The sequence below is a fragment of the Colius striatus genome, chromosome Z, assembly GCF_028858725.1.
Source record: "Colius striatus isolate bColStr4 chromosome Z, bColStr4.1.hap1, whole genome shotgun sequence".
NCBI lineage: Eukaryota > Metazoa > Chordata > Aves > Coliiformes > Coliidae > Colius > Colius striatus.
The window spans coordinates 34860529-34872086 of NC_084790.1; the positions used below are offsets into that span (position 1 = coordinate 34860529).

The following is an 11558-nucleotide window of genomic DNA, read 5'->3' on the forward strand; positions in this document are numbered from 1 at the left end:
CAGACACATCAGCAATGCACAGTGTCCTCCAGGAAAGCCATTATCACAGAGCAAAAGGAATCATTTTGCTCACAAAAATAGCAGAGGAAGAGGTAAGCTTGTGTTACCTACATGATATTCTTATCCCTAGAATGGCTGTATATCAGGAAACAAGGTTGTTTGAAAAAAAGAAATTGGACTGAGAGTCAGGAGACTTGGGATCAGATCTGGTATGACCTTGGACATGCACAGATTGTGGGCTTCTAGGCAACAGGAGCTTGCTCTTAGACTGAGCTTGCTCCTTAGAGGAGAGTTTGAAGAATACAGATTTCAGCTAGACCTCAAAGTACTACAATGACACAAACAATACTAGCGAATTTGGTGTGGTTCAAAGCTACGTGAAAAACTGTATCCACAGAATAATAAGTCACTTCATTTACTGGCATCTGTTCCAAATACATTGCAACAACTCAGAGCAGTTTTCAGTGCTGTTTCATATACAAGTGCAATGTAACATAGTTAAAACAGGTCCTGCTTTTATCTTTCTAAGTCCAGAGGTCTCCTTCAAAGGAAAACTGAAGAGCTTGTCACTGTAGAAGACAGCAATCTTGCTAAAGCATCATATCCACACACACACACACACACACACACACACACACACACACTAGATCTCCCAATATTGGATATAAAATTCAACACTTCTTGCAGTAATGGCAGTGAGAACAACTTTTCTCAATCACCTCTGCAACTGGCAGAGGGGATTCTGTTTAGTTACCTCAAGTACACATTTATACTTCTGTAACTGTCTTCAAAGAGATTAACCATTAGCCATAGGACACGGCATGTGGTTGACTCACAGGTGAAATGATAGTTGTTAGTGCAAGACAAAGGCATTGAGCAAGGCTCAGACTGAATCCAAGACTGAATGCCAAGCCTAAACTGCCTGAGCTGGATTCCCCCTGCTTACAGAGGTGGAAGGACCATCAACTCATAAAACCTGAGAAAGAGATACACAGAGGGAATGAGGAAAGGCTCCCAAATGATCTGTCACAACTGGATTCTCTTCCTCTGTGATCTGTGAAGCCTATGGACTCCTTGTCAGAGCAAGGAGGAATTAAATGGCCTGCAGTGCACAAACTACATAACATGGATGATTTCTCAACAAATCTAACACTCCCACAGAAAATTCAGCAGCCAGAAATGCAACACCAGACACAAGCAATATTCTGTCCACTTACTCCAGACAGAAGGTTAAGTTAAAGATCTCTTATGAAATACTTTGCTTTATTTTCCTTTTACTGTTTTGTTGTTGTTTATTTTTTTTTTTCTCCATTAACAGAAGTAGAGCAGATGGGAAGGACAAGAGGGACAGATGGATGGAAAAAAGTAAGGGGGAAAAAGTAGGAAAAGGAGGGAGGGAGGGAGGGAGGGAGGGAGAAAGAAAGAGGCAAGGATGGAGAAACAAAGGGAGGGAGAGAGGAAGAAAAGAACAGAGAAGAAGGTACAAAAAGACAGCAGGACAGAGGGGATGGAAAGGAGGGGTGGAGGGAGGAAGAAAAACAAGAATGAAAGGAGGAAGAAGAGAAGAAGAAAGAGGGAGAGGGAGGGAGCATGAGAACAAAGTAAGAAAGGAAAGAATGAAGGAAAAGAGGGGGAAAGCATGCCCATGAACATCCCTGTGACTTCATACTGGACGATTTCATACTGGTATCATATGAGATCAGAGCGGAGGGTTTGCCAGGACCTAAGTCTAAGTCACAGCTTCCCCACCAGTTCACCTGCACATCCGCTGACCTTCGGCACAACTTAACAGCCCACATCCACCCCCGCTTCATTTTAAAGAGACTGCTTTCGAAGTCGCCATCGTGGCAACGCCCACCGACAGTGATCAAGTACCCCCAGAGCCGAAGGACCGATCACACCCTCACGAGGTCACCCTCCCATACCCTTCGGCGCAAAGCCCCGCCGCACGAGGCAGTGGCCACCCTGCGGCCCCCGAGGAGGGATCGGCGAGAGGGGACGCCGGTCCCGCTCCTGTCCCTCCCGACGCACCGGTAGCAGCATCACGCTCCCGCCGCACCCTCTCGCGGCCGCCGCCAGCAGCGGCAGCGGCACTCCTCCTCGAGTCCCGCTCCCCTTCCCTTCACGTCAGCGATGGTTGGGTTTGTTTGTTTTTTCCCCCTTTCATTGTTATATTTTCATGAATGCAGCGCTTCCACAGACGCCTCCGTGAGCATCACACTCAGGCAATGCAGGCCTAATGCATTTCCACTCTCAGCTGTGCTGCTGCCCCTGTAGCCCCCTGACACTGAAACCATCACTCTTCAAATGCCAACTTCTCACTGCGAATTTTTTTGGGCCTCCCTTCACCACCCCACCAACCCCAGGACCCTGTGTACTTGGAGGGAGTAACTGAGGGTTAACTGCAACACCTCAAGCATATTCAAGCAGTTCTTTATACAGCTAGAATGACTCACACAAAATATTGACACTTGGTTTGTTTTCTTGTATCATAACGGAACATGATAAACTATCAGTACTGTTAAAGGCACATTCACTCTTGTTACTTTTGGAATGTTAACAAAACACTGATTTGGTAAGAATTCATAGCATTTCCAGTGTTTCTGATACCCTGAGACACGATTATTCTTCACTGTTTTGCTCTTGGTTTGTAAGTACTTGCCTCAAAAGACTATCAGATGCTTACAGATAGATTAAAAGGAGGAGGTGGAGGAAGGGAGATGCTTGGAATAAAGTTTTTCAGTTTAGCACTTAGATTACTTACTTACTTTTAGAATAACAATTTGCCACTTATGTGTCTAAATTAGAATTGGTTGTCAAAGATGCTTGGGAGCTCCTCTGTGATTTTTGTGAATAGACATTCATGAATTGAGCACCCAAAAAGCTTTCTTGAAAACCCAGTGACTTTGATTCAGAAGAGGATACGAAAAGTGAGTTGCCCCAAATAATGAGTGCTGAAGTCTTAAAAAAAAATCAGCCACATAGGATCCTTTTTTACCTATGAGAGCTCTTTCAAACTGTTTTGCTCAACTTTTGTTTCATTGTTGTTTTCTTTTTCAGTTAGTACTTTCCCAAAATCCAAGAGAGGCCCACAGTTGCAAACAGACAAAGTCAGATTTGAGTGTCAGCACACAAGCTTTGCCAGGGACTAATGTTTTAAAATCCTTGCATAGCTTAGCAGATCTTGGCATTTCTATACCCAAGATAAAAATTTTGTTCAGCCTTCCCCAGCTATCAATATTTGCACAAAGTTCGGAACAGTTTCTGTATTTATTTCACAAGGGGAATGTCTTTCTACACACATGCGGTATTTACTGGACAACTGTACTGGTACGTCCGCACAATTTTATTTGCATTCCCATGGCTACAGTCAAGTAGTACTTCTAATGTTAAGTCAAAAAAGGTTGAATGGTGACTAATCTCACTTATTCATAAAACATGAACACACTTGCATGCTTTTTAAAGGATTCTTGCTCAAAACTGCTCCAAAGATTGTGTGGAATGTTTGGAGCGTTCAGGCATTGCACACAGGTGGAGACGCTTTTCTCCCAGAAAAATGTACAGGCATACCAGCAGCACATAAATGTTTTGACCTGGAAACACCAGAAGAAGCTGTCACCCCATATAAGCAATAGTTTTCCTCTAGAATTAAACAACTTTTACCAGAAATCACAACTCTCATTCCATCTCCAAGGCTCTTGTCTTCAATTCATGCTGCCTCCTGACCTCTATGAATATTGAGTATGAATTTAAACTTTACAAGCCTCAGATTGAGCTCTAATCCTCCCAACCAATCCCTGACCTGCAACTTGGTCTTTAATAGGATCAAAATAATTTCTTCCTGTGTGAACCAAAGTTGCAGTCAAAGGTGAGGCTCAGTTATGCTCATCTCATCTGAACTTTGTGCTGTTTATTTTGTTATGTGGCCTCAAAGCTCTGGCATTTTATCTAGGTCTAAATTAAATTTCCCTCCAGGAGGTACTTATTTTTTATGTCAATGATAGCAGCCTCCCTTCTCTGGGCTCTGCAAGTGCAGATGTGTACAGGACAATGCTGCTGAGATCACCTCACTGAAAGGACAGTTGGGACCCACCTTTGCTGCTTTTCCCTCTTCCCCACCAACTTTGTCTTTCTGTACCACATTCTTGCAGAACCTTGCGCTCCCTACTGCTTCTACTGAACTAGAGAGTGCATGTCATAACCCATAGCCACTGAGTCTGCTTCTCTGATAGCACTGCCAGTCTTTGCACATATCAAGGTGTTTTCCTCAGAAACACTTCATGTCTTCTCACACTCTGTCCTCCCATTCCCAGCAGCCTCTCCCTCATCATCTCAGCTAAGCAGAAACTACCTGACAACTCACATTCCCTAAGACGTCTGGAAACACTTGACGAAGGGACTGGGCAGATCATGTGCTGGTGCACCACCTTATTTACCAAAAGACAGCTCTTACACAGAGGGATATTTCCTGGGCTGATTCTCTCAATTCACTACTGCCACCTTATGCAGTCCAGAATTGTGATTGGGCTGGCAGAAGGTACATGGGATGACACAGCAGGCCCAGTCCCATCCTCTCTGCTCCTGCTATAACAGTGCCCTGAGTTAGGAGTAGGGCCTTTGTGAGGGGAAGGTCTGGAGACCTCGTTTCATGTCTTCAGCCTCCCTGCAATCAGGATTTTCTGCCCAGACTGGCTGCATTTTCAGTGTACTGGCAATGCACTAGCAATGGAAGCCCCACTGGCAGATTTGTTGAGCCTGTCTGCATGCTCAGCTGGCATAGCAGTTCAGTGAAATAATTTGGAGAAAAGCTTCTGTCCATTCCTAATACTCTCTCCTCTGTCTTCTACTCCCTGTATTTAACACAGCTCTGAGAGCCCTGCTGAAGGAAGACACAATCTCTCTGGACTTCATACAAGCCAGATACAGTCAGTTTGTTCAAGAACACACTTGAAGTGAGAGAAGTGAGAGAAGAAATATTCTTCTACATAATTTCAATGACAAGGAAACCATAGCAGTATAGACCTCCCCAAACTTTGTGACAGACCCCAGATTTCACCTGGGCAATGGAGAAGATGAAGATAGTTTTTTCTGTGTTACCACTCTACAGTTTAGTAGAGAAGCTGAAACCTGCTCAGGTGTTTTTTCAAAAACTCACGTTCTCCACGGTAATTCTGGGGTTCCCAGGTAAGTTATGACATAATATAGTAAGGAAACTTTCTCATACACTTTTTTTTTTCCCCCAAATAACATAGTTGATTCTCAATCTGGTTCTAAATCACCACTAAGACAATGCCTCCAGACCTAAGATTTAGGGGTTATGAGATATATTTTGACAGTCAAAAGTAAACTGAGAGAAGCTATGATCAGAAATAAAAACCCCAAGCCAGTACTAAACAAAAACCTCATGATCTGCTAAGGACTTTGGTGCTAGTGTACAATCTGGAAATTGGTGACTGGCTGCAAGCTGCTGTTTTTCATATGGAAAAGAGACTATGAGCAGATTAAAACTACTAGCAAAGGAGAATGCAGCAAAGGATATGACAGACAATTCCTGACAAAATTCAATTTAAGAAAGCAGGTAACTAAAAAGCAAAGTTGCTTCATCATCTCTCAGACTACATATCCTAGCCTCACCAATGGATCAAGTATGACTGCAAAACTGTATTAGTGAAAAGGAGAAATTGCTGGCCCACCAAAGTCACAAAGGTCTTCATATGATCCCTAGTAAGTACTGTTAATCAACATGTGTATCCCAGTCACTAATTCAAGCTCTAATATGCTTGGAGAGAAGAAAAGCCCACTGCATGAAATGCAAAACTGCTCTCTTGCTACATTTTATGTTAACCAATCTTTCTTCTCTTTCTCTTCTAAAATGCGAGTTATTGTTCTAAGTGCCCCCAAAAGTGAAAAGATCCCTAAGTAACAGATTAGGTAAAATATATAAATGTAACACTGCCAGAACGTCATTTGATTGCGAGTCAAGTGTATAATGATGTCCTACACTGTATTTCATTCTGCTATTTGATAACACACCTGCAAACACTGACACAGACACAACGTGAATTACGCTGCCACATAGACTCATCTTGGAAGGAGTGGGATTTTAATTACCTAAGGTAGACGAATGCTCAGTTCTTGCTCACACAGGAAGCTTTTGGCTAGTAATGTCAGGTATGGATGAAGGTGGTACTTTTATGCCGACAAACACATACTGGCACTTGGGAGAACTGAGGTAAGCACTTGCCAGAAAAAATGGATTTTTTCTGTTTCCAATAGTGATGTATTTTGGCTTAGTAAGGACACGATCCCTCTGGATCTAGAGGCATATTCTGAACCCTGCCTTGGTGAACCTCATTCTGCGCTTGCAACCATTCAAATTTTCAGATAAAACTCCCACCATACCAGACGTGATCAGACCACAGTAGAACTGAGTATCAAAATATACACATATACCTAAACCTTAAAATTATGTATACCTGCATGGATCCTCAAGACTCTTATTCCAGGTCCCACCACCTTCTCAAAAATCCCTGCTTAGTTCAGACTCAGCTTGGTTAGATTACTGAAAAAATATCACCTCTGGTTCACAGCTCTTCTCCCTGTTCCCTCAGCACTGGCACAGGCATCCAACCCAAAGCATGTGGAGTCAGTTTCCTGCACCCTGTGCAAAGCTGGCCCCAACTTCCTGAGACTGTCCCAGCTCCTCCAGTGCAGCAACCCTGCTTCACTGCAGGGGGAAGACTATCCATGGAGCAGGAAAAAGAAATCTCTCCTACAAGAAGTCGATGGGATGCTGTGGGACCATGAGGTACACCTTCAGAAAATGTGTGACTCCTTCACACTTCCTCAACAGAGTTTTCCTGTCACTAATTCTCCAACATGTCACTATCCTCCCAATTTCTATGTCAACCACAAAACTAAACAACAACCAAAAAAACCAAACAAAAACAAACACCCCACAAAAAACCAAAAAAACAAACAAACACTTCAAACAGCTCCACTGTCATGGATAAGTTTGGCAGAGGTTTTAATGTTCCAAGAGGCAGTTAGTTTTAGCAAGAGATGCTCACAATGCTTACATAGCGTTAAGGGCAAGCAGTGACATAAAAACCCAGTGAGAGAAAGGTCAGAAGGAAAGTTTGTCCCTACCTTGGTGTAACAAGGTAAACCTCCCCTACTGACCCTGAAAATCACTTACACCTACTGCTCAGCAGAAGCTGGATGAGTTGTGTCTCCCAGAGACATTAAGTAGAAGATGCATTAAGCAGTGCTAGTTTACAAAGATTTTTAGCCCAAAGGGATACCTGTTGCTGTTGAATCACACACATCTTCCTCAAACACTGACAAAGTCTAGAACAGCATCATGTTGGCCATGACGTGCTAAGCAAAATTACTGTAGGTATATTTAGAAAGTTTTATCCTTTGGGGCTTTGTGTTTACTTGGCTGTTTAGAAGGGACAAAAAAAAGCCACTCCACCCCCCCCCCCCCCCAAAAAAAAAAAAATAGACCACATCAGTCAACTGAGTGCTTTTCATATACTTCTTTTAAATCGATTTCCAACAATCAACCAATAAGTCCATTTATACATTGCTGGTGCAGAAAGCCAAGTGCATCTATCTGTATCACAAAGCCTTCTGATAAACTAGGTGGCACAGTACGAGCTCTCTAGGAAAAGCATTGTGTGCTCCTATGCTGTAGTATAGGACTGAGAAGAAATAAAAAACTACAGTGACTCTGCTGTGAGCCTACCTGTGAGTTGACCCACACACAGTCCTGCCTCCGTGAGCACCTACAAAAGTCAAGAGTGTCACTGGCACGAACCCTGGCGTTTAATGCTGGGGAGGCATGGGAGAAAGAACACATGCTGTGAAGCAAGAGAAAGGACCTCCCTGATCATCCCTGAGTAAATAGCTGCAAGTTTAGACAAAATACCTCACACGAAAGCCTGCCATCTGTTCAACTCGACTGGAGGATTTCTGAGGAGTGGAAGCAACTAGTTTTGTAACAGGCAAGATCGCCCTACGCCCTCCAAAAAAAAAAAAAAAAAAAGAAAAAGGAAACTGAAAAGAAAAAAAAAAAAAAAAAAAAAGAAAACGAAAAAGCAACAGCTGGCCGAGAGCCGCTCGATGCTTCGGGGCCGGCGGTCGGGAGGGCGATCGGGGCTCCGGGCGGCGCGGGGTCGGGCGGCCCCGGACAGCACTCGCCACCGCGGGGGCCGGGCCGCCCTAGGCAGAAAGGCGGGTTGCAGGCACTGCTGGGTGGCGCCGCGTACGGCGGCCCCGCACCTGCCGATCGGCTTACCTGTGGCGGACCCGGGCGCCTCGCCCTCCCCCGGCAGATTGGGCTTCTTGCTGGATCCTTTGCCTTTCCTCTCCTTCCTGCCGTTGCCGTCTTTTTTCTTCTCGGCCATCCCTGCTCCGGCCGTCCCCGCGCCTCCCGCCGCCGCCGTCGTCGCCGCGGCCGCCCCCTCCGCCGCCACTGTAGGCTCCCGGAGCGCCCGAGGCTCCAGCATCGCTCTTGCCCGCCGCCGCCTGGGACTTGGAGCAGCCAGTTCCCTGGAAGTTTTTGGAAACTCCTCTCCGGGCCTTTCCCCCCCCCCCCCCCCTTCACCCCCCTCTCTCCTCCTCCACCCCCTTTTTTTTTTTTTTTCCCGTTTTCTCTTTCTCTCGTAATAATAATAATAATAAACTCCAGCCCACGTACACACCCCCTCGGCACACGCCTTCCTAATGCCCGCCCTGGGCACCGCACGCTTGCTCTCGGGAGGAGCCTGTATGGCCCCGGGGTGTGGGGCGGCCCCAGCCCCTGTCCCGGCCCCGGCCGCCGCGGCCCCGGGGAGGGCGCAGGCACTGCAGCCCCGGCGGGGCGGGCTGGGGCGGCCAGGCCGGGGCGGGTGTTGCAGCTCGGTGCCGCCCTGCGGCTCGGAAGAGCCCTCTGCTCTTCACGGTGGCCGGTGGCTCCGCCGCTGGACGACCTGCGGGGAGTGTGCGAGGGTGTGCGCGGGCTCTCCCGGGGGCCGTGGGGTAGGGAGGAAGCGAGAGTCGGGTGCAGTGGCTCTTCAGGGTGCTTGCGTACGTCACCTTCTTCAGCTGCGGCTTCCCGGGGGGGTTGTCGGCAGTGCTGCCCCCGCTGTGGTGGACGATGCTGAGGGGAGGGGGCATCTGCAAGGCTGGCGTACATTCCTACATGTGGCGCTTCGATCCCGGAGGTCTGGCCCCCGGAAGGTCGCTCTCCCAGAACGTGCTCTCAGTCTGGGTCCGTTCCTACTTTGGTGCGCGCTTGCCGGTCTGATGCCAGAACCGCCGGTTCTCAGCACGGGGTTGGTCAGGTAAAGCCCTGATGCGGTTCACAGGTGAAACTGCACCCGGTACAGCCATGCCCGACACAGCTTTAATTCACTGCTAACAGTGTGAATTTACCAAGCTGAACTCCACCGTCATCCACTAAATAAAAGAATCTGTGTACATAGTTGCTCAGCTCACCTAAGCCACATTCACTGCTGGTGCAAACAGCAGTTATCGGTAGGAGACGCACTTACACCATGAGGTGGGAAACGCGATACCCTGAGAAGTCGCAGAAAAGATCTGCACAATCTACTTAATATCTCACAATGGGACGTTTTCCCTGGATGCTTGGAAAGGTCACGCAGCCTAGAAAAACAGATGATCAGCTCCTCAAACTAGGTTCACTGCTTCACACTTCTTGGAGATTCTTCCTTCTTTTGAGGAGACTATTTTGCATGTGCTTTAGGCTGAAAAAAACATTTACAATGACCACAATGCACAAAAGATGCTATAGAATTGTTTCTCAGTAATGCTCGATTGAAAACATTCAAAAAAATCTTCCTGAGCTAGGCCTGGAAAAGTCAACTCCCAACATATGCTTTTCCTTATCTTCTGTGACTGGGAGCTTTGGGGCTCAATTTTAGGGTTTCTTGTTTGGGTTTTTTTTTTTTTTTTTTCCCAAGATACTCTCTTGGAGCAAGGAATTTTTGACGAAAGCAGCGGCTAACCAACGCTACAGACTTTTCAGCATTTAGACTTTGAATCAAACAAAAAAAACCCTATGCTCATTTAAGTTCCATCTCTATGGTAAAGTAAAAGGAATGAACAGCAACGACTGAAAAATAATAATAATTTCAAAACTTAGACTTCCTAAGTGTCCTGGCAATACAGCATCAGTGAACAAATTGAACCATGGGGGAAAAAAAAAGAGAAGACTGGGGTACAATTCTTGACACTAAAAGTTACAGAAGATGCCTGCTGCAAGACGCACTTGAGTAACATTTTGTATTTCTCGATACACAGGATTATGACGTCCTTTCTCAAATGCGCTGAACTGAAAATGAGGAAATAAACCGCGGATGGTGCGGGGAGAGAAAGCGAATCTCACGGAAGAACAGCTGGAGATGGGGAGGTTGCTGGCGGCAGTAGCTGGGTTTTTCCTTAAGGGGTCACTACTCAGTAAGGAGGAAGGCTGCTCGGGCGACACAAGGGACTGTGTTGGGTAACAAAATGTACTTTTAAATAATTTCGGTATGACCTGGTTCTCTATACTCTGCAAAATCTGAACATTCAAGGTAAACATTACCTTCATGCCATGTGCATTAGTATTAGATTGTCATTGCAGGGAGTTATCAGCATTGACGTGCCTTGAGCAGGACATGGGATGGACTTCTAGCAAAGATTTTCTTTTTGAGGGCCCAATACTATGAGAAGATCCAAGGAACCTGAGGATGCACTAAAAATGAAAGCCGAAAAATGAAATGCCACATTCCCAACTCCTAAAAGATCTTGTGCGGGGCTTCCCTGACTTCTCTCTCAGAAATATGAGATTTCTTGGGAACATGTACCAGAAATCTGTCCCAGAAATAAGCCTTATTATTCCCAGAAAGAAGACTATCATTCATTATAGATCACAGGACTGCAGTGGAAGGGTGTGATTTACTCCTGTATACACCAGTGAGAATGAAGCAGGTATTGCTTTTAGCGTGTAAGACTGTCTCCTTCTTTGCTATGGCCAGCTGTGAGGTACTTTAACAGAGTGGATAGCAGCTGATCTGACACCTTGTGAAAACAGTTGTTTTACCCCTCAGTTGCAGTACTGTGGTAGAGAGTGGACTTCTCTTTTGAGCTGCTACAGCACAGTCCAATAGACTGATATCAAAGCACTGCATCATCTTGGACAACCAAATGCCATTTTGGACTTCTTGAAATAGAGGGATTTATGTACATCATTTTGGTGGAGTAGGGATCATAGCCCAGGCATGTTGCTCAGCTTCACAGAAATTACATGGTTACTTGGGGAACAGAAGTCAAACTTCCTGTGCATTAGTAGCACAGGTCATGGAGAGGTGACTGCTTGTCATGAACACACAGGTGGAGACTGTATATGAAGCTTTTACCCATTCATCTCCTTGCTCTCTCAGAGTCAGCTTCTTCAGTATAAAAATTGAGGTCTCCCTATGCTCAAGTTCATCCAGCTGTTGGTAGCCTGGCTACTCTGTATCTCTGCACTTTGTGCAATTATTTATGTCACACAAAGTAAATGAAGAATG

The 11558-nt window shown here is 45.8% G+C and overlaps 1 protein-coding gene across 4 annotated transcripts in view; it reads right to left on the reverse strand.

The window, feature by feature from the left end:
- The window catches only part of NRG1 (neuregulin 1), a 177632-nt gene extending 169136 nt beyond the window's left edge, over positions 1-8496 (reverse strand). For all 4 annotated transcript variants that reach the window (XM_062018010.1, XM_062018012.1, XM_062018009.1 and 1 more), the window contains exon 1: positions 8303-8496. In XM_062018010.1, the coding sequence (XP_061873994.1) occupies positions 8303-8411 (109 nt within the window). In that variant the 5' untranslated portion in view covers positions 8412-8496. The remainder of the gene's footprint in view (positions 1-8302) is intronic.
- Positions 8497-11558: the final 3062 nt, after the last annotated feature.